Consider the following 23,833-nt stretch of genomic DNA (forward strand, 5'->3'; position numbering starts at 1 on the left):
AAGCAGTCGTTAAAGCAAGCGTTTGAATCTAATAAGTCTAGCGACACATAACTTGCCACGACGTGAGCCTGTCCTGCAGCGAAAAGATCTATTTCAGGGGTTCCCCATCATCTGAATATTTCCGTGGTTGCCTTTTTCAAGAGATGCCATTTGGCGCCCCTGCGATTGCGTGAAAGGTTCACATTTGACTTCAACATTGTACATTCCCGGCAAGTGTGGTGAAGGATAAGTACAATATTCAAACCGTGCGTCAGTGCCAGAAGATCTTTTGTCAATTTGAACAGCATTTGGGACCTTGTTCCTTCTTCGATTTTTAAGTAAGAAGCAACAGTTTCGCTGTCGCTTTATAGGATTAACGTCAAGTTCTTTAGGACCTCGGATGTCAAAGAGATTGTTGCTACCAGAGCGTAGGTACAATGCCACTCCATCTTATTTTGAGTCCAGGAACCTATCAGGGGTTTGCTGTTGACTAGTGCTCCCCATTTTAGATCTGAGGCATCGATGACAATGTAATGCACAAGTCTTGTTTCAAAGAGAATCAGGGTTTTGTGACTGAGGTTGCAACCACCATACGATGTGATTGATTTACCTTCTCTGCAAGAGGACTCGGGCAAAGAGGATATCTCCTTAATTTATTGCTGTGTCGCTGCAGCATTCGCCAATGTAACCTTCTCCGGTTGGTGATGAAGGTCGCAAAATCGACATAGTAAGAGGCGTTGGGCCTGCTTGTGACACGCGTCAAAACTTGCAGAGACAATATCTCCCGTGACATTACGATAAGGGCGGGTTTGGTACGTTTGACCGCGTGGCCAACACATTTTCACGCGCCAGCCAACATATCTCAATGAATGGCACGTGTGGGGCTTACGAAGTCTCGGGCTTTTTAAAGAGCTTAATAAAAAAACTTATTGTCCCGTTAGGATATTTAATTCTTTCGCCGCATCTTTGTCTCTTCCACTCGAAGATTTAAGGGTGTAATCATTTTATTAATGTTTTGTTATGAACTTATGACGTGGTCACGTGAAACTACTGTCCCTATAAACTGAATTTAATGACAAACATAAAACCATTTTTTTATTGTATACTTACTAGATTACAAAAGTTGACTTTCCTCTGACTGTCAAACTTTCAATACTTGACTAGATAGTCTGTACTCTGTGGTAACTGTTAACTAGCCATAGCTATTTACAATCTTGATTCTACATAGGTACATTAAAATTAAAATATTCCCATTAATGCAATTTTTATAATGTTTTGAATTATATTTTTTATAAAAGAAATTACGAAAATTACAATCAACGTTTTGTTTAAAATTATGTTCCATACACTTAAAATTTTTCTGAATTTTAATGTGTTACCTACAGTTCTTTTAGAATAGCTATCATATTTTGGTGAAATTCGTCCAAATCATGAGGATTCTGTGTCCTCTACTCGGTAGAAACGATTTCATCCGATTGATTGTATTTATGTGTGCAAAATAAACAGATATTGTTACGTTATAACGATTTATGTGGGTCAATAGTGAGAAGCTAGACAACCATAATGAATGAGAAAAAGTTGGTACAGAATTTCAAGAGCTACATCAATGTTTCATCCGTGGTAATGTATTCTCTTCTCCTGATGTACTTATTAGGTTGTGATTGTTTGAATAACATTCATCTGTGATATGTCAATATACATTTACAGCTCCAGATACACTGCTGAAAGCTGCTTGTGTAACAGCCTAAATATCTTGTTAGACAAAATGATTTCATAGAACAAATATTCATTATCTTAAAACAAATTTCATAAGTTTTTTAAATTTTTGAAGAAAATGGGTTACTATGAACAGTATTCCTTTCCTTCCATGTTTACAAATCATTTATTTTACTGCCTATCTAACGTAATAATTACAGATTAATGTACACTATTAAGTTACATAGTTTACTATTGTCACATGCCTCATCTGGTACCTGCTTTTGACAGTTTATTTTGCATCTTTGTGCTTCAAGAATATACAAATGAAATTTTTGAGTGACTCTAAAAATCCTTTTTGGCCCTCTTGCCCTTCTCCACACCATTCAATGAATAATCACAGAATTATAAATATTATTTCCATTTAAAAAAAATCCAAAATGTAGAGATTTTCAACTAAGTATGTAATATATATTTTTTATAGATGCCATAAGTATGCAATAAATACATTGTTTTCATGGGTAAAATATTGATTTCAAACCACTGAATATTTTTGTTCTATTTATGAATTAGTTAGATTTTGTGTATGTTTCTTACATGAAGAGGAACCTGAAATAATACAGATACAATATGAAAGATTTATTTAAAACCTATTTTCTAAAATACTACAGAGACTAGAAATACAGACATACTTAATAACCTGAAAATATTTCCCATGTTTCTTACGATATATATAAAGATTTTCTATTTACTATTTTCAGGGTAATGGAGAAAAGAATGGTTCTGTTCGTGACTTGAAGCCCAAGTTGCTAAATGGTAAGTAATATTTTAGCAATATATTTTATTTCAGAAATCATTAAATAATAGGTGTGTATGTGTCTTGATCATTATACAGGTAGGTACTATATTTTGACGTAGTCTATGATGTAAATTACAATAACTGCATCATATATGCGTTACGCGTCCCTAACTGTATCGCTTATTGCGACACTGAACACGTTCACGCCATTTCCAACTTTACAAATATAGGTAGAAGGGTCAAAAACGTCTTAATAATTTTATGGATTAGCGCCTAGTTTATAGGGATGTATACAGTAGTTGATATTTAATTGTTAAAGTGTCAACATGGGCCGGTTGAAGAGAGGTAGGTTTATCGACATACATTTTTAATTTTCACAATTATTTAATTTAATTATTGTGTCATTCGATGATTGCATTTTAATTCAATTCCAGTCCAAGTTTCCAGGTTTTAATAAATAATGGATTCAATTTATTTAAATTTCGGACGTTGCAGAAAATCTATTATACTTGAAAATATGGCGTGAGTCATATTCATATTCTTGCCTTGTCTTATCAACATTCGATGACGTCTAATCAACCTCACCATCATACCTCGGATAACGGACATTTTTGTTAATAACAATGTATATTCGTAATTGAATGTATTTTTAAGAAGTGATAAAATATTTCAAGACAGGCTTGTTAAGAATTTTTCGATTGTTTTTTCAATCGGTTTTATCAATTTAAAATGCGACTTTAAATAAATTTAAATCAGTGCAAATTATTGTTTATATGTACGTCTTGCTAAATTTAGCTGCGTGTTAAGGAAACGACCTGAATATTTAATCTTCGCTGTGTGTATGTATTCGTAGTACATGAAAGAACATAACAAGATTTAAAAAAAACATTGAATCTTCTCTCTTTGACTTACTGATATATTTTTATTGCTTAAAGAAAAGCAAAATAATTAACGGTTTTAAAGATGCTTTTTTTATTATTAAAAGTAAAAGTATAATTTAAATCCGCTATAGTTTCAGCTAAATCCAACTATGCGTTTATTTGGCTAGGAAATCTCATATAACACTTTTATTCTACAATATAGCGTGTTTGAATAGCGGCTTTGTATCTGAGGAAACCGGAATATACATGACACAGTCGTAGAAGGCCTAAGATTGCCTCCTTTCTTATTCGAAATACTGAAATGTAAGCCAGGCGTTCGATAGCTTTCGTTAAAACTCTTGAAAGACTTGAAAAGTAACGTTATTTTCATAAAATTGGCGTTAATCAAAGTGTCGTTTAACGCCAATTTTGTTTCACGGTCAGCGCGCTGCGTTTTTTCTTTCGATAAGAAATTTCTATCTGGTCCAATGTTGCCGGCCAAGGTTTTCAAATGCCCCGTATAATCAGATTAAAACCTGACGTAGATATAGCTTACAATTAATTAGTAATATTTATCGAGAACTATTCGATATCGGATATCTTACTCCGTATTTTTAGTTTCATTAGGTTTACTCATTTTCAAAACAAATGTATTTATAAATATATACATTCGAAAACTATGTAGGCCTAAAAATACAAGAGAATATGATCATAAATTTAACACACATACACATCAATTACATTAGAACATAAGCAATACATATATAAAAGGAAAAAAATTAACAAACAACAAAATAAACGAAAATAAAATTCTGGTTTATTCTATTAAATTTACCTACATAAAAATAACTTATTTGTAAATTGATTTAGTGCTATATATTGATAACTACATTCCGTGTTGTTGTTACGATAATTACGATTAAATATCAGAAAAATATAATATATAATATAAGTAATATTTTTTCAGGAGAAATGATCGTAGGAACGGCTCACAGTGTGGTGATGCTAACACCACTTGGGGAACTTGAGCGAGGAAGGTTTGGCGCCCTTTTCGTCACCAATTATAAGCTTTCGTTTGTACCACTAGATTCTTCTCCCAATGATGTAAGTTCACATGACTAATACCACAGACTATTAAAATCGAGTCGTTAACATGCCTAGTAACAATAGATATTTTTTAACGAAAAATATAATAGATGAAATATAATTATGCTACATTTATGGATAATCTATGCCAACAACACTTGCTATGTCAACTGGTAAAATCATTGATATTTTTTATAAAATTTGTGTATTTGGAAAATGTAAATATTAGCTTTCCCTATATACTAAAATATATGCACAATATTATTTATTCAGTGAAATGAGTCATTGTATGTTCATATTACGATGTCACGTGTTTAGTCGCCTCCCGCGGCTTGACTATCGCTAACGCATCTGTTTCTGACCTCATTATTTGTATTTATTATTACAATGTCTTAAATTTTATAATGAAGTAATTAGCATCAAATTCATTTTCGCACCCCGCCCCCGCCCCTAGCAGAAAGTAACAGTATGTAGATCTGGTTCACGCCCGCCCACCAAAACCATCTACTAGGCAAAGTTAGGCCTCCCCTCTACCTCTAGTACTACCATTAATGACCATTTCACAGATTTGCACACATATGTCAATGTTTATATTTAATTACTTTCATGATTGTATTGCATTTAAATATGTGTTCAATTAGTATGTGATAATAATTACAATAAAAACATATTTAACCCTTCTAATTTATTATTTTATTATAATGGGGGTAAATGTTTGAGGTTGTAGGGGTTAACATCAGAATTTACTGAACCGTTTATAAAAATATTTTACCAATAGAAAGTCACGTTATATGTGAATATTTGTTATCACTGAAACGATTCCGTGGAAGTCGGATTTGCTTTCATTTGCGAAAAAAAGAATGAAAGGTTTCTTACGAAAGCTGTCATGAGATGTCAACAAAAAATTCATGTTTTTTTTAAGAACAGGCAGGAAGCTCACCAGCTGTTACGTGATACCGCCGCCCCTGGACTCTCAATTCCAGAGGGCTCGAAAGTGCGTTGCCGGCCTTTTAATGCATATGTTTAACTTTTATAAATATCACGATTACCCGTGCAAAGTCATAACGGGTCGCTGGTACCAGATAAATTCTTATGAAATGTTTCAGGAATATGGACAAAGAAATAACTTGGTCGGTGTGTTCGATGTTCCCTTAACGTGCGTCGGAGCTCTGTGGTTAACGGACGGCGGGACAACGCGACGGAGACGACTCTTGCCCAGAACTGATATTCCCGTGAAGCTTAAAGGCATACAACTTGTTTGTAAGGTATACAATATATAGATTATACAAAATATTACAGATTTTTTTAGGAATACTTTGAACTTAACGTGGAGTATGTTTATGATTTTGCTCAAATAGTTATAGTAGCAATATTTAAAGTTTGTTATTTTAATTAAATACAATTAAAGTTGAAAATATTATAACAAAAAATGCTTGTAATTATTAAAGTGACAGGCCAGTAATAATACAATAAAAATGTTACACCATTAACAACAAATTTTTGTTGCTACTAGTAAGTTTAGAATAGTTATACGCAGAACGCTTTTTTTAAAATTAAATTATAGTATTCACACTAAAAATTAAAATTCCTTCCAGAATATGAAAGTCATATCATTCAACTTCGCGAACTCCCCACTGGGCACAGCGCGTCAAGTCGTGATGGCGTTGCTCCACCATGCCTTTCCGAAACGTCACGATCTCTTATTCGCCTTCGAGTACAGAGAGCCCTATTACCCAACGTTGCCGTCAGACATGAACATGTTCCACCGACCTGCCGATTGGAAGAAAGAGCTGGAGAGATGCGAGTGTCCCCATTGGAGGATCACGTGCATCAATGGGACATCTGACGCCTTCATGTTGACGGCTGGAGAAACTTTGATAGTACCCAGCTCGGTTTTAGACTACAATTTGATGGAGAGTGCGAGGCACTTTCGGTCGGGACGAGTTCCGATCTGGGTTTGGGGAAGGGCGGAAGGCGCGGCGTTGTTGAGGAGCGGGGAGCTGTTGCCTACGGAGTTGTCCGCCACGGCGGAAAGTGTACTTTTGGAACAGGTATGGTTGAATAAATTATTAAAACCAATATTTTGGCTAGTCTACAGTAAAACTTGCATTAATGTGAAACTAGACTGGAAGAAACAAAATATATTTTTTATACAGTGGCTCAAATGTGGCGTATTGCAGGGACGTATAGCGTTCGGGATGAGGGCTATTACACACTCGGATAAATTCCTTACCTTTCCCGAACTCGTGCGTACTTTTCCCAACTGTCAAAATAATGTCTATTAAAAAGAAAAAATCAACCACGAAGTTTTTACTAAAAAAAAAATAAGTTTTTATGATTCATGCAAATATTTCTCAAAAGAAGCTACTAATTTGCTTCAATATCAAATTTAATGATTTGAATTAATGAGTTGGGTTAGGTTTCATTTCATTTCTTTAAATTTCATTTTCATATCAATAAAGTCGCGTGAGAAAAAAGATAAAAAAGCAAAAACTGGACAACTTTCCGTGTATATGTGAATGAAACTTTTATAAGAAATAAATGATTAGTTAGTTGAGTTTATTACTTTATTAAATTGCTTAATTTTTTCGCAACTGTATTAAAAATAATTGTTCAGTACACGTGCGGAACCGTCATTGCAACTTGTTCCGACTGTCAACCGTCAAAGTAGACATCTGTCGGAACTCTTTGCACTCGTAATGAAATATACTATTTTTTATAAAATATCTTTATCGACTTTTGTAGATTTAGCATACTTTAGTGACAAGTAAGTTTTTCAATAAAATTGCAGGTTCGGCGGTCGCACCCCAAGCTGACGCCGCCGTACGTGATCTACCTTTGCGGAAATAGTTACACGAATAGTGGTACCGCCAATGTGCTACCATCGCTAGCGATACTGAACTCCTCGTACAAGAAATTAGCGGATCTGTGTACTCCGAACACGCTTTCACAGTTTTGGGTAAATAGGTATTTTTTTAATAATTAAAAATCATTTTAACAGATTACAAAAGTGGTTCATATTTTAAGATACATTTATGATTACAAGTTGACTGACTGTTTTAAAATTATGTAACTTGAAATGAAAAAACAACTTCTTTATATGGATACTGAACAAAGCACATTCCGAGCAGAGGCCAAGTTGATTTCTGAGGGAAGTAAATAGTAATACTCGTCTACAAAGTGCATTCTTAAAACAGAAAACTCTTTTGCCTCCAAGGCATAACACTATTTCAGCCTTATATGTATCTTATAAATAATTGTATTCCAGATGCAAGACTCCCAGTACTATTCAATTCTGGAATCAAGCCGATGGCTGAGGTACGTGTGCAACTGTATCACGTTCGCGGACGACGCGGCGAGGCATATCGCTGATAACGTCACTGTTGTGTTGCAGGAAGGTGAGTTTTAACACGCGTAACGTGAAGGAAAAGGGCATCATCTATAGTTGCATGAGGGTACAGTTTTTACGGAACGTCACGACAACGTGCAGCGTTTTTGTCGATGATAAGGGAGATAGCTATTAAGACCGATTGAGAGAGAGTGAGAAAGGGAGATCGAGAAAAAATACATGCTTATGGTAGATGTATTAGTTGAATAGTTTTTATATTATCATTAGCATGTACTTTTTTTTAAATACTATTGCTCATATCTGTGTGAAACGGATAATCAATTATTTAATTTATAATTATTAAGTTTTTTAGGTACTTTTTAGGAAGAAGGAAAAGCGTGTTTTGGTTAGCTTCTGTAGGTTTGCATTGTGTATGATGTGGCGTGGTTGGTGTTTGTTTCAATAAACGTCTGCATATTGCTATTGAATATAGTTGTTATATAACGGTTAGACCGTTAAAAGTTTTGTCTCTATTTTTCTGCACCGAAGTCGGAACATGATGGATTTATTTAACCATTTTATTTTTAAATAAATTGATGTACCCACTATTTAACTATATACTACCCTCATTATGCACAGTTTCAAAAATAGAATTATACTTTTTGTAGTAAAGTTTTATCTATTCTGCCCTGCTGCAATTTAAAAATAATGTATTATACGTATTAGTTTTAAAATTGTTTGCAATAACCCAGGTGACGGCGTGGACTACTGCGCTGTGGTATCCTGCATCACCCAACTACTTTTGGACCCGCATTTTAGGACCATTTCGGGGTTCCAGTCCCTTATTCAAAAGGAGTGGTTGGCGCTTGGACATCCCTTTTGTGACAGGTGAGTTATGTTTACATATGTACATGCATTTACGTGTATGTATAAAATGATTATATTATATACCGACGAATTCTATGTTAGGGTTGCGATTGTTCTTCTTACTCACTCACTCAATAAATTATTTGGATATTTGATCAAACATAGACATACAAATATTATTTCTTTATATTATTATTATTAGGTATACTGCTATACCATTAGCAGTATTGGCTTCAGCGTGCGACTCTTGATCCTAAGGTCGTGAGTACGTTTTCCAGCGTGCACCATTCGCTTGAACGGTGAAGGAAAACATTGTGAGGAAACCGGCTGGCTTTAGACCAAAAAGTCTTCGGCGTCTGTCAGGCACAGGAGGCTGATCACCTACTTGACTGACTATAAGACAAATGTTCACGAAACAAATACAGAAATCTGATCCTGAGATTTCTGTATCTGTTTCATGATCATCAACCTTAAAATGTCGTAGTACTACTGATTTATTTAATTTTTTATACTATGGAATTATTTCTGAAGTCTTATATTATGTGTTTGCAGAAATAAATATTAATTGGTGACATTAAGTAACATAGACTTTTAAAGATAAAATTGAAAGCTAAAATGACTCCTAAATATGAAATTATAATACTCGATAATTAACTCACTATTAAACATAGTTGTGAACAGTGTTTAAGAACGGCTGGATTGATTTTGTTAAATTCCTGCCGCATAACAATACATACATAATTATATACCTATACACGTGAAATCAATACTGACTGTTAACTTTTCTACTAAGTATTACTATTATATACTGTTAATTTTACATAACATTTACCTTGTTCTTCAAAAGAAAAAAATGTGTTTTGTTAGCAATAAATAATCTATGTTATCGATGGTTAGGCGAGGCGTTCCCTTGTACTAATAAAAAGCCTCTTATCTCGTTACTCAGATTCGGCCTGCCACGCCCCGGCACCACAAAAGAAGACATGGACAAATCTCCCCCATCACAAAGTGCTCCAGTCTTTCTTCTCTTTCTGGATTGTGTGTGGCAGCTGCAAAACCAGTTTCCCTCGGCCTTCCAGTTTACGGAGACCTACCTAACGACGCTCTGGGACGCTGCGAATAATCACCTCTTCGACACCTTTTTGTTTAACTGTCCCAGGGACCGGGATTTGGCTGTTATGAAGGTATTTTCAAATATTTATAAAATATTTAATTTTACGAAATTTTTATTATCTATAAGTCAGATGATTAATTTAAAGCCATCGAAACTTTGAGAATGCCAAGTAATGCTGATTCATTACTTAGAGATATGTAATTTATATTATTAACTATATAAAAATACTATTCTTCAGAGAGATAATATACATTGAACAAAAATTACTGACATTATTTCCTGAAGAAATTTCTAGCTATTTTCGAGTTTGTTTAATTCTCTTTGAAATTAGATCATATAAAATGTTGTTATATTTTTGGATTTACTGTTTGTAAAAATATGTATTTATTTGGAATACTGGTGTACGTATGTGACATATACGGATGCATTCTAATATCTGATTCTTATTCGAATACAGGAATACAATCTGTATGTGACGTTTTAATTAGCCTTTGGTGGACGGAAACTGTGTCCAGTATACTTCTTTTTCAATTCAGATGATGTATGTAATAAATAAAAATTAACTTCTTGAAAGGGTAAAGAAAATTATTTAAAAGTATAAAATATTACAGAATTTCACCCAACGACCGATTTGGGACTGGGCTGAACAATTCAGTGAACAAGACATCGCTTTGTTCTACAACCCCTTGTATGTCGGACAAAGGAGTGCGACGCCTTCACAGAGATTGTGTAAGTTTAATATCGTAAATATTCTCTATTTTTATATACGTGATAAAATTTTGACTTGCTTAAAACTGTTTATTAGTTAGTGGAATAGCATCTGAATTTTTTTAATTCACATTATTTTTTATTAGTCTTTTCTTTTGTTAAATTGTTCCGGTAAGGCCGCCCGTGCCATCAATGCTATTTTTATATTCAAATATTTAATATAAAATAAGTAACAATGTTTGGATCATAAGCAAGCCGGTTTTCTTCGCAGTTCCAGCTAAATAAGAAGCCAAAAAAGTTAATGCGCTAATAGAAAGAAAGTCCATTTGTGTCTCACCGGGGATCTTAACTACGACCTCAGGGATGATAATAACTGCTCTCTGTCACTATAATAATCATTATTGTAATAGTAATTGACATGTAACAAAAATTCTAATTTGTTGAATATTTTCAGCAATGTCGTCCGTATGCAGCCGCAAATCGGCGAACGAGAACGGGCGCCTGGAGCCCTGCACCAACATAGCGGCCATAGAAGTGTGGTCGCAATGCTACGAGCGGTGGTTGCCTCCTCTCGATGCGCCTTCTGCGGGCCGAGTGCAATACTACTTGTACAACTGCTCGGCTAAGGCACAGGTCGCTAGTTATTCCATTCCTCTTAACTGAGCATAAATACGTCAATCGTTAACAGTAGCGCGTACAAGCAGGACATGTGTATTGTCCTTGAAATGTATATTTCGCCCTATTGGCGATTAATAATTTCGTTTTACGTACGTTAGGGAGCGTTCAAGTGATACGTAACGTATTTGGGGGGGGGGAGGGTAAAACGTTACGACGCGGGGCGGGGATAAAATTATGCATTATTTATTTATTTTGAACAAAAATAGGGTTCCGTAAGATATTAAGATAAGTATAAGAAGTATAAGATATAAGAAGGGTTTTTCGGACACAATGTGTAAAAAAATCAACCAAAAAAGTTACTTATTTTGCGTACCCTGCCTAAACTATTAAAGATAGAACCATAAAATGTTCTAAGTAATTGTAGATCTTATAAATGTCGAGTGAGGCTCAATAACCATAAATTATATACATGGCAAAACGACGTTTGCCAGTTCAGCTAGTTTTTTTATATTAGTTTCGACTTGCCGATACTTTACACCATATAAAGGCAACTTTTAGATTTAATGAGTCACTGGGTGGTAATCAAACGTTTTACGTTGGGTACGTTACGGCGCGTTACATGGGGGAGGGGATCAAGAATTTCCAAAAATTGCGTGACGTAATACGAGACGTACTAACACATTAATAAGGGAGTTCCCATGTTTATATTGGCGTGCACTTTCAGATTCAAAAACTAAACAGTCACCTATCGTCTCTTTCGATAATGAACGATCGCAACGGAAGAGATTACGAGCCTCCGCCTTCTCCGCCGGCCGTCACCCGCTTCTACCCGTTCAGCCTGAAGACCAGCGACAACGTCGCCCGAAGCCTCGACGCCATGCAAGTAAGCCTCATAGACGCTACTCAGCTCTTGGATTCACAGAGTCTTTTAAATGCGCCGGATTAACTTTTATGTAGTGTTCGTTAATTCTAATACTCTAGAAAATAAAACAATATATATAATGTATACAATTATACAAATTTTAAAATGTTGATTGATTTGTCGTGACTGATTGTATTAAAAAACAGTTTAATAGTATTTTTGTTTGCACAGTTAATGATGACATTGTTCACTTTGTTGTAGAGGGAATTATAATAGAATAGTAGAAACTTATGTACCAAAAATTGTATAGCCGTCTCGCTTTTTACAAACAGATAAGAGCGAGAGAATAACACGTTTTAAACTATTAACATTTTGCGATGGGAAATATATTCGCGTAACGTATTAAAGTATTTTAAATATACAAATTAATAAATATAACTAGTTGATTGTTAAAAAATGCAACAAATTTACTGGTTATACAAAAATTCTTAGTAATGCAAATATATTTGGTTTTCTTAATCAGTAACAGTTGTAGATAGAGTACATAACTTTTGAAAATGTACTGTTTTTATTGAAATTATTTTTAGTATTTATAAAGTAGATTTTATGTTTCAATATATTTGAACGATTTAATGTATTCAAGTTAATATCACTTGTTTTACATTTAATTTTAAGGATTGACTGCGATTGCTGTCCATTATAAATGATTGTAGTTATTTGTAAATAAACCGTATGTTATATGTAATAGTAGTATGCTAAAGCATAAATTGAGCAAATTAGTATATTTTCGTAAGAATTATTTATTGTCGAAGATAGGACCGGAAGTAACCGACTTAAAAAAAATGTCTATAATATTATTGACGAAAATAAGAGATACTAAGGGTGATTCAATAAATTACTAATATTTTTAAGTTTGTAAGTCGATAGTTTGAACCGGTCTTATAATTACGAGTTATTAATAGCTTATGGAGATTGGCGTTCATTATTTTTGTACGTTTTATTGTCCAATATTTAAGATGGACGTTGCTAATATTTTTTTAAGTCTTGTAAAATGATTGTGAAATATAATTAACGATGCTGTTACCAATATGTATGTTACGTATTTAAAATAAAGGTTCAAATGATGATGTTCTTGTCAAAATTGTTTGGTACGGAAATTAAGTTCATATAAATAATATGACTTAAAATATATTCTAATTATATATCATTAAAATAACAGGATTAGTTAAAAGAGATATCTTCCTTAAACATTTAAAAAAATAAAAAGAAACATTGTTATGTTGTAAATATGACAGCTAATTTTTGTTTGTTATTAATATTAATGAGAATAATATATTCACCAGTTTTAACATAGCGATTAATTATATGCAGTGTATCTGATTCTACGTTTTTCAGTACAAAAAATGTTATTATACAAATTGTATATAACAGTTTTTATTGTGAATTGTACGAAATGTAAAACTTCACTTTAAGTGCCATTTGATCACAATGATTTTAAAAATATTTTGTACTGGCAATAATACGTCGTTTCTATTGGAAACACGAAATGTGTTAATTATTATTTGTATTAAACATAAGCGACGCAAAAGGAAGATCAAATAAAGTAAATATAAACCATATTGAGGTTTCATTTGTTTTTTATTTACTAAAATATGTAATAATTATTTTGTCTATCTATACACATACATTTTAGAAACACAGTTCCATAGCAATAACATAGTAACCAAATATTTTAACTTCACAAAATTTTACTCATTCATCATAATATATTATATACTTGCGATTGTAACATTTCCTTTGTATGTTCAAGAAATTAAATCATTTATATCAAAGTATTTTCAATGTGGCGTCAGTAGAAACTTCATGAAAGAAATGAACAGAATTTCTTCTAAAACCTTTCATCTATGAAGCTTGGCAAAGTAAATTATAATATTATGAATACGAATGCTATAACAATTGGACCTACCAGCTCATATGATAGGTCTAATGTCTATGGTACCTTTTGGTTTAACAAATAAAATTAGTGGCAACCCCTGAGATCAATTTTGTCTTAATTTTGCCCTAAAGGCCTTGATACCAGGCCATAAACTCCAAAAACAATTATCCTAATTTAATGTTATTATACTAGACAGATTCTTCCTTTGCAGCTTTGATCCTTTTAATTTTCTCGAAATGTTTCTTCGCTATTCGGAACCGATTGAGCGACACCGTTTTCTGCCAACTCCATGATGACCATCGCTGGAAGTGGTATTCGTTATTAAACAAGTAAATATTCTGATATGTGGTATTTATATAAATTTGTGTACATCCTACTCTGCTCAATATTACTTATAGTAGTGTCATCTGATGTTTAGTGATGGTCACGGATGCACAGTGTAGAGATCATTTAAATTCACATTTAAATTTTGCAAATTCACCACCGACAAAAAATGTTTGGACTGAATAAAAACCCAAGAACTTTTATTGGAAAATAAAAGACGAAATCAACAAACAATATTTTATTCACTCAAAAACAAATTCTTTCTTCAGCTCAAACAAAATCACATTCTACTCACTATTCATAATCACCTAATGATGCCTATTCCTTTACTTTTCTTCCCATCATCACAAACCTTTAACCTTTGATCAAATTCAGTGATAGAGAACTATTCTGTCATATCTTACTAGATATGACAGTTGTTCTACGAATCCTTTCTATTTACCATTCCAAATATCGTTACATATATTATTGCTTTAAATATAAATGCACTTAGCCAGTCTGTTTTGTTCCTTGCTAAATATGTGACAAGCGGCAATAATAATGAAATAGTATATTTCATTACAAGTGCGGAAAGCCTGTCATTGCAATGAGTTCCGACGAATGTCTACCCGAGCCGAGGCGCAGCCGAAGGTGAGGGTTGACAGTCGGGACAAGTTGCAATGACGGTTCCGCACGTGTACTGAACGACTATTTTTAATACAGTTGCGAAAAAATTAAGCAATTTAATTAAACTATTTACTTTTTTTCTCTTCTCTCTACGGAATAAATCCATTGCATGTAGATATGTTATATATTTCCGGTAAATTGTTCTCCGAAGCATTTTGTGCAATTATACTGAGTTCGGGTGGTATTCATTCAAATAAAATATCGTCGAAATTACTCATTTTGTGCAACAAATAACTCAACTCGAAAGAACATTTTTGGAAAATGGCGCCAACCGCAAAGAATTAAGAATTTGCATGAATCATAAAAACTTCTGTGATTTTTTTTAGTAATAACTTCATGGTTAGTTTTTTCTTTTTAATATTTTTTTTATTGATATGAAATAAAATAAACCTAACCTAACTTATTGAATCCAATTATTAGTAAACTTTTTAAAAATACGTATTTGCATATATTATAAAATTCTTTTTAATATTTTTTTAATTGATATGAAATGAAAAGAAACCTAACCGAACTTATTGAATCCAATTATTATAATATTTAGAAATCATATATTATAAAAACTTCTATGAATCTTTTTAATAAAACCTTCGTGGTTGGTTTTTTCTTATTAATACACATTGTTTTGACAGTTGGCAAAGAAAACGCACGAGTGCGGGAATGGCAAAGAAAAAGCACGAGTGTGTAATAGCCCACTTTCCGAACGCTATACCTCCCTGCAATATGCCGCTTTTTGAGCAACTGTATTAAAAAAAATTTTGCATTCAGCGATAGATATTTTACCTACTGATATTTAAATATAAATAACTCCTAGGAACAGTAAAGTTGCTAAACGTGTAAATTGTAGTAAGTGCTTTTCCCTTTAAAAATAAATTAAAAGCAAAGAAAAAACACCATAATTTCCAAATGTTTGGCAATTTTAAAAATTGAATTAACTTCATTGTACAATCGAGGTAAATAAAATAGCATTGGAATGGCGAGTGTACAATATTAATTGTGACATAAAACAAAACAGTTTCCGCGTGTTATATAATCATAATTCTATATGATATACAGCGTCTAACCCGTAAAACAAAAATAATTTAAAAAAACTAGCTAGTATTGACAGTAACTAAAAATAACTCAAAGTTCTCTCGCAATATGGAGAATTATAAGGGCATAAAATGTTTGATAAAATAATAAAATAAATGTCTATGGGTAGACCGCTCTGCGACAAGGACAGCCTGTCAGTTGTCGTCCGCTTCATTCTCAAACATATCGCTGTAGTCTTGCGTATGCTCAAACTCTTTCAACTCCTGACAAACAGAGAAATGAGAATGAATAAGATTACAACTTTAACATACGAACAGAGATATATTATGCTTCTATGATAAATGTTTTTCATAGTGTACAGGTAAAATACTGTTTTGGTATATGGATGTAATACTTAGCAATATATAATTATAATACTCTGAAGGCTAATAACCTAGTTGTCTATTAAGAAAAACTATTAATAAATCTGAGGCTAAGAACAAAGGTACAAATGGTTTTTAATATTTTAAACAGTTAATATTAATTCACTTTTTTATGATAGTAGGTTAAATTACACTAAGAATATATTTTGCCTTTTGTATAATTTTCTACTTTAGAACTTGTCTAAAATGCATCTCTGAATCCTATGATAATTAATAACGGCTATAGTTTCAGACTAGCATGTGTGTTTGTGTATGAACTTTTGTATTAAACTGCCTTAACTCTCACCACTATTTAATGGATGGTAAAGTCATATAAAAAATCAAACTTGAGTGAACATAATAAAATAAATAAAAAAAAGAGGACTGTAGAAAAAAAAAACGGAATTAATTTAAATCTCAATAAATTAAAATAGTTAAATGGAAATTGTTTGTATATATATTATGATGGTAAGTAATCTCACCTGAAACATGCCATTTGCAACAGCATAGCCTGTCATGGCAATACCAGCAAATATGGCAGCTAATATCTTATTTCGAGTCTGATTAGGAAAATTAGCAGCTTCTCGGTCAGATTGGGTTCCTGTTGACTGTTTCTTTGCATTTTGTTTGTTGAATTCTGTAATAAAATAAAACAATCAAGCAGAATTCTGCTATAGTTAATTACCTATAATGTGTATAGTAATTTTTATAGAAATTTGTCCAACTGTGAAAAATAACTATGCTATCAAATAATTGAATTGATTCATAAAGATTAAACAAAGAAAATTTATAATGAAGCTTCATTTAGTCTGAGATATTTTAGATACTGTAATACTATAATAATAATCTTCTTATATTACTTTTTTCTGGTATTCCCTTACGGGTTGCTTGTTAGTTGTAGATAAGACCGCCCATTGCATCCCTTATAATTTTTATGTATTGTGTTATTAGTGGATTTTTTATCTTTAATGGAACAAAGTGAGAATAAATATTGTTTGCGTCTTTTTTTAAATACTCACCATCAGTGACATGCCTAAAATTCTTTTGATTTATTCTTGCAACAAATCTTGTAAGGTTAGCAATGCCCTTAACATGGCTTGCCAGAGTCCCATTCGGAAAAGGTGCTTTAAATAAAGGTGCCAGGTATGCGAACACAGTTGCATCAAATGATGATGGACGATTGCCAAAGAAATATTCACTTTCACCAAGCCGATCAGACAGTGTTTTAAGGCATTTTTCAGCTTCACTATAGACCTGAAACATTGTGATTGTTTGTCTATGTTTCGGTAAATTAATTGTAAAATGAGTTTCTTTTAATTTCTCTCCCTAAATGTCGCAAGTCATTGTTGTACATGTACTAAAGTCAATTAAATTATAATGAATGAATATTAATATTTGTTTCCCTAAATCTAATACTCAGCAACTTACAAAACAATGAAACACATAAAAAGCTTTTCTTTGGAAAGAGGCAACTTGAACTTACAACTTTTTGCTTATTTAAATTGTAGAGTAAACCAAATAATTAATAAATGAACTAAACTTACAGTTTTCTCTATTTCTCTTAAATCTGTATGCTCTCCATACAGTGCATCAATCATTTCCTTTGCTGCCTTCTGATATTTAGATGGATAATAAAAATTGAAGGGAATCTGAAGTGCCTTAGCATATGTTGGTCTTGTTAGATCTGCATAGTTCTTTTCATCAACCCACCATGCAAACTGATAAGCAGGATAAAGCTTCTCTCTAATGTGTTGTGTGAAGGCACTGGCTTCTGCTGCTTGCTTTGTATTCAAATGAACATCTGTGCTATAATCCTAAAAAAACATAAGACCAAACATTTGACACTGTTTCACTTAATGCAGTTTGAATAGAAACATAGGATATGTCAAATCAAAATTGAAGCTCCGCACCAACTGTTCCTCTATAGAGAGATTTAATTACCTTTTAGTCATTGTTAGCTATTTTAGGCTACAATGTAAGGGATCACAGACTTGTGGTAAATATGTAATTCACCACACATTGTTTTGTAATAAAATATTATTTTATCTTCAGTATACATAACCCAAACTCTTTAGATCTAACTAAAATTTAAATAGTTCACTCGCCAGTAGACTTACTAGAGATTTTAAATATGCTACAACTTCTTCAAAATTCGTCAGTGCTTTTCTACCGTCTCTCAGAACAGGCAATGTTCCTTTTGGTGTGAAGAATGGATTGCTTACTTCTCGAACTCGCACAGGTACACCAATAAATTTCATATATGTCTGAAATAATAAAAAGTTGTTCACCGGTTGGTATAGGAAAGGTTATATTATAAATTTAGCATTTGAACTTACTAAAACTTTAAGGCATTCTATATCTATCGAGGCAAGGCCCCATTCTCCTCGCCATATATCAAGTTCTATGTTATTCATAATTAGCACAACTCTAAAGAAATTGAAAATTTAAATAACATTTCAGAATATTATAATTTTTTTCAGCAATATTAATAGTCTGAAGTTCTGAACTCTGATTGAGGAAAGGCCTGACAATTGACTGCTGCCATGAAATGATAATTGACAGAAAGAGGTTAATGTCATTTGTTACCTTCAAATGTGAAATGTACTTTGTTTCTAGAATTACATAAATAATCTGAAAAAATCGCACTGTTTTATTTAATTTAAATGTTTTTTTTGTTCTATGTATATTATGTTTGCTTGAACGTCTCATATTGCCCATTTTGAATTGGCATTGAACACGACCTTCGTCATATAAACCTTTGGGGAAACTCGTTTATAAAGTGATTGTGCAAGTAACAAGAAAGTAGTGCAACCGGCTTCGCATTTTTTTATTTATAATATTATATAAACATATTACAATGTCGATTCAATGGACATTTATCGCAGGCTATCTTTATTTTGAAATAGCCATAGTTACTGTAATGATTCTACCAATATTTAGCCCTAGAAAATGGCATTCCTTTTTTCGTTCTCGATTGTTCTCCATGTTTCAACAACAGGCAGGTGTATATTTCTATGTTCTTCTGGGAGTTCTTGCGCTATTCCTAATGGATGCCGTCAGAGAGATGCGTAAATATTCTCACACAACTGATCATGTTCATCTTACTAATGAAATGAAAGGTAATGTTAAATTATTTAGAGCACAAAGAAATTTTTATATTACGGGTTTTGCGATATTTCTTGCATTTGTAATAAGAAGACTTGTGACCATGATCATTATACAGCATGAACTTGAGTTAAAGGCTCAAGAAATAATAATGAAGGCTGAAGACACTGTGCAAATGGCTAAGTCAACTCTTATTGAAAATAGAATTGAAGATGCTTCAGACATTGCAGTATTGACACATAAGTTTACATTGACTAAGGCATTATTGGATGAACAAAAGTTAAGAGTTCAAGAATTAGAGGCAGAAGCTACAATGTGGCGATTAAAATATGAAGAAATGCAAGGTCACAAAAATGGACAAGGTGATGAATAATATCTCACTGCCATAACTAAGTGAGATTACTTAAAGTAAAAGTAATTAAATGCCACTATAATAACTCTTATACTAGTGCTAAAGTGAATTTTTTGTACTGTAATTTGTATGTATTAGATAGAAAATGCAGAGTTTACTTTTTGTGCCACATTTACTTAAATGTTGTTATGTGTGGTGCTGAAATTCATAGGAATAATGATACTTTATTTTAATGCATTGTTATTGCACTTATGCCCATAAGTTACTGTGCAAGTAGCTTTAAAACTAAAACTACCAATTTTTATGTTTTATTAATATATTTTTTTATAAGCTTTCTTTATTGTAATTTTGTAAGTGGTTTGTAAAAATTAAACTACCATGACAATTTAAATTAACATTTGTAACATTTGGCTGTGTATTTGTTGTTTTGTTATATCATTAATATGATTATTAATATTGCTAAATATGGTTTAAATAGTTGATATGTATTTTTAGTGTGATTTCAATTCATAGAATGAGTTACTTAGTTTGATTGTTTAATACTTAATGTATATGATATTGTGATCTAAAAAAGATAAATTTTCAAAGTATTGTACAGATATGAATGTTCAATAAAATGTAAAAATAAAATACACACATTTATTAAACAACCCTTGTATATGCTTAACATTTATGTGAAAAACCAATTATTGCAAACTCTAAAATTAAACATTGAGGCTGAGAGGCAGTCATGTAAGTCAATATCCAAGACTTTTTTTTGTAGAATGGGGCAAACGGGCAGGAGGCTCACCTGATGTTTAGTGTTTCCACCGCCCATGAACTCTCAATGCCAGAGGGTGCGCAAGTGCGTTGCCATCCTTTTAAGAATTAGTACGCTCTTTTCTTGAAGGACTCTTAAGTCAAATTGGTTCATATATACTTTAGTAGGCCGATGGTTCAGCTCAGCAGGAAAAAACTGCATTGAAAAACGCTCAGTTGTGGAACGACGGACGTCAAGGTGATACGGATGGTATGTAGTCTCTGGTTTGTATTCTGCGTCGACGTCTGATGATGAAACTCCGCTGCAGGTATTAACGCTAACAAGTCCTGTGAACACTTTCCATGGTAAATGCGGTAGAAGATGCAGAGTGACCCCACATCTCTATGCAACGCCAAAGGATCAAGCCGCTCGGAGAGGGATTGGTCGTCGACGATTCGAACCGCTTTTCGTTGAATACGGTCAAGTGCGCAGAAGTGCAAGACCGCATAACTGAAAGTCGTTCGATATGTCAGAGCGAGAGAAGCGCAAACTTGTGTCTTCTTGGAGTTAAATTGGACTAGGTTTATTCTGCCCCAGTCTCAAACTCCACGTAGTAGAGTTTCGACTTCAGACACAAGTTCAAATCTGACCACAGCCCTTGGAAGCTCAAATGAATTGTACCCCAATACCCCCATCAAGAACTTAGTAGGGTACATGAAAGGAAAAACATTGTACCTTTGTTTATATATATTTCTAAGGAACTTCGTTTGCACGCTTTCAATGATATCCCCCCTAACCATTATTTATAATAGATCTCATAAAGATGGTGTTTTTCCTGATGTATGGAAAATGTCTCGTGTTGTACCTGTGTATAAAAAAGGAGATATCACTGATGTAAAAAATTACCGTCCTATTTGTATTTTATCTTGTTTTTCCAAGCTCTTCGAGTCTGTCCTGTATCCCATAATCTACAAATGTGTTGACGGCTGTATCATCGATGAGCAACATGGTTTTAGAAGAGGCCGTTCAGTTCAAACAAACCTCATGTCTTTTGTGACTGAAAGTAGATCGTGAGTGCCAGATTGATGCCATATATACCGACTTCAGCAATGCCTTTGACAAAGTTAGCCACCCGTTACTTATCCAGAAGCTACGTGGTTATGGAATAGGAGGAAATTTGCTGAACTGGTTTAAGTCATATCTTTGTAGCAGGCCTCAGTCAGTTGTTGTTGGTGGCGCTGAGTCTACTCCCTACATTGCGAGATCTGGTCTTCGTCAAGGATCCCATTTGGGACCGTTGCTATTCTTATTATTTATCAATGACGTTAGGAATCATATAAAGCCCTGTAAAGCGTCTCTCTTCGCTGATGATTTGAAAGTTTATAAAGTAATTAACTCTGTCAGTGATGCTGCTCTAGTTCAAAGTGACCTTAATGTTATACAAAATTGGTGCCTTTTAAATGGTATGATTCTCAATATAAACAAGTGCTTTCATATTAAATACACAAGGAAAAAAAACCACTTGTTTCTGTGTATCGGCTTGACGGCGCACCATTGAAGGAGGTTCAGGAGATTCGTGATTTGGGTGTTATTATTGACAAAAAACTAACGTTTATATCACAGGTCAATAAAGTAGTCACCGCATCCGCACGAATGCTTGGATTTCTTAAACGGAATGCAGATTGCTTTGGTTGTACGACTTGTAGGTGACCAAATTAGCTGTTTACGTTATGTCGTTTCGTCGTTGTCGGTCAAATTTTTGCCGCGCCTCGCTTTTGTTGAAACACGAGTCAGGTAGCGAAAGATCCCTTTCGACCACACCCTGCGCGTATTGGCTGAACGTTTTAAGTTAACATGTCATTACTACTTTTAAGGATAGTTCAAGTTTTTTATACAAATGTATCTATTTTTGTAAAATATTATTCATTCCATATTCAAGATTCAATATACACGCTTATATACTCAGTTCCATCTTCAACCTCTTCTCGGCAAGTTATTAGGGAGTTTTATTTATCTACAACCAATTATTCCTAAAGTACGAACATCTCCTAAAGTGGAATACTTCCTAAAGACTAAAACAATTTTGTACAATGCTCTGGTGCGCAGTCATGTGGAATTTGGCAGTATTGTATGGAATCCACTATATGCGATCCATTCGCAACGCGTTGAAAGCATTCAAAGATCTTTTACGCGACACTTAGCGTTCAAAAGCAGAGGATTCTCTCATAGGCACCCATACGAACAGCGGCTTAAAAAAATTTATATGCTTTCACTGTATGATCGGAGGACTTTGGCCGGTGTTACCTTTTTACACAAATTGCTGCATAATCATATACAGAGCAGTGACCTCTTACAGGGTATTAAAATTGTAGTCCCATACTCGTTCCCTAGGTCTAAAATCATCAATATTTTTCAAGTTCCTTCTGCCAAAACCAACCTAGGAGTTCAGGCACCTCTCATTCGAATTCTTCGAAAATATAACGGATTGAACACAGCTAATCCGGAGCTGGATATAATCGGTAGTGGGCTGATCGGTTTTAGAAAAAGCATTGTTGGGTGCCTTTCTCAAACCCGTAGGTACGCTAACTAGCTACGTACGTAATTCGTTGTTTTGCTGATGATTTTTCTTTTTCTCTATTTTAAGTTCCAACCTTCTTTGTAATTTTATTTTATTTTATTGTGTAATTATCTTATTTTGTTTATGTTTTTAATTTTGTATTTTTTTTAGCATAACTTTTGTTTACATGTATTGTCATACATATTAGATATAAGATTTTATAAAATTATCAGTAGATTTAGTAATAAGTATGATGTTGTAGACTTAATAAATAAATTTAAAAAACAATATATCCCCTTAATACATTTCATAAGAGGCCTTACTAAAGATGAATATAGTACCCTAGTGGCAGTCTCCGACAGACCAACTGAATTTCGCAGGACAAACCCTAATCTCCTAAATGCAGCATCCGTAATCATCCGAATATGCTGTAAGGGCAGCCTGTGCATCCATCACCAAACACTGACTGTTCCGGTGATGGACGCCCAGTGGGAGATTCTCCGCACGTGTGGTACGCAAGTCTCACCCTGGGGTAATCTCTGTTAAAACTGCACCTTCATACTTTTGGTGGGGGAGGTCGATGGGCTCTGGGAGTCTCAGTCACCGCACGAAACGCCAGTACAACAAGATGAATCTATTGTACCCTTTGGTCATGCCTGACGATTTGGCTGAAACTCAAAAGTAACAGCATGGTACTCCCACTAAGAAGGGGGTTCACTGATTGCACTAGTGACCTAACCTATGATGGGGTCGACACGTCCCGACGCCGACAAAAAAGTCATATTTCTGAAATGAAGCTTAGGGCTTA

The 23,833-nt window shown here is 33.6% G+C and overlaps 3 protein-coding genes across 4 annotated transcripts; 2 read left to right on the top strand and 1 right to left on the bottom strand.

Moving 5' to 3' along the window:
- Window positions 1–1,195: 1,195 nt before the first annotated feature.
- On the top strand, window positions 1,196–13,533 carry LOC111003516 (myotubularin-related protein 10-B). The gene is made up of 12 exons (XM_045628475.1): window positions 1,196–1,599; window positions 2,436–2,490; window positions 4,301–4,437; window positions 5,526–5,684; window positions 6,015–6,470; window positions 7,211–7,378; window positions 7,688–7,817; window positions 8,500–8,635; window positions 9,561–9,798; window positions 10,340–10,457; window positions 10,891–11,069; window positions 11,779–13,533. Exons 1-12 carry the CDS (start codon window positions 1,543–1,545, stop codon window positions 11,998–12,000), a joined length of 2,055 nt encoding a protein of 684 aa, XP_045484431.1. The 5' UTR covers window positions 1,196–1,542; the 3' UTR covers window positions 12,001–13,533.
- Window positions 13,534–13,602: 69 nt separating this feature from the next.
- LOC111003591 (metaxin-1) lies at window positions 13,603–18,804 on the bottom strand. 2 transcript variants are annotated; one of them, XM_022274190.2, is made up of 6 exons: window positions 18,609–18,804; window positions 18,390–18,536; window positions 17,817–18,086; window positions 17,292–17,526; window positions 16,755–16,909; window positions 13,603–14,154 (listed from the first exon to the last, which is right to left on the bottom strand). In XM_022274190.2, exons 1-6 carry the CDS (start codon window positions 18,684–18,686, stop codon window positions 14,041–14,043), a joined length of 999 nt encoding a protein of 332 aa, XP_022129882.2. In that variant the 5' UTR covers window positions 18,687–18,804; the 3' UTR covers window positions 13,603–14,040. The 2 variants fall into 2 exon arrangements, with proteins under 2 accessions (XP_022129882.2, XP_022129883.2); XM_022274191.2 differs by lacking the exon at window positions 13,603–14,154 and adding an exon at window positions 15,650–16,134 and having other exon boundaries at window positions 18,609–18,803.
- Window positions 18,805–18,867: 63 nt separating this feature from the next.
- On the top strand, window positions 18,868–19,866 carry LOC111003603 (B-cell receptor-associated protein 31). The gene has a single exon (XM_022274208.2). It carries the CDS (start codon window positions 19,130–19,132, stop codon window positions 19,748–19,750), a length of 621 nt encoding a protein of 206 aa, XP_022129900.1. The 5' UTR covers window positions 18,868–19,129; the 3' UTR covers window positions 19,751–19,866.
- The last annotated feature ends 3,967 nt before the right edge of the window (window positions 19,867–23,833 follow it).

The sequence above is a fragment of the Pieris rapae genome, chromosome 5 (genome assembly GCF_905147795.1).
Source record: "Pieris rapae chromosome 5, ilPieRapa1.1, whole genome shotgun sequence".
Lineage (NCBI taxonomy): Eukaryota > Metazoa > Arthropoda > Insecta > Lepidoptera > Pieridae > Pieris > Pieris rapae.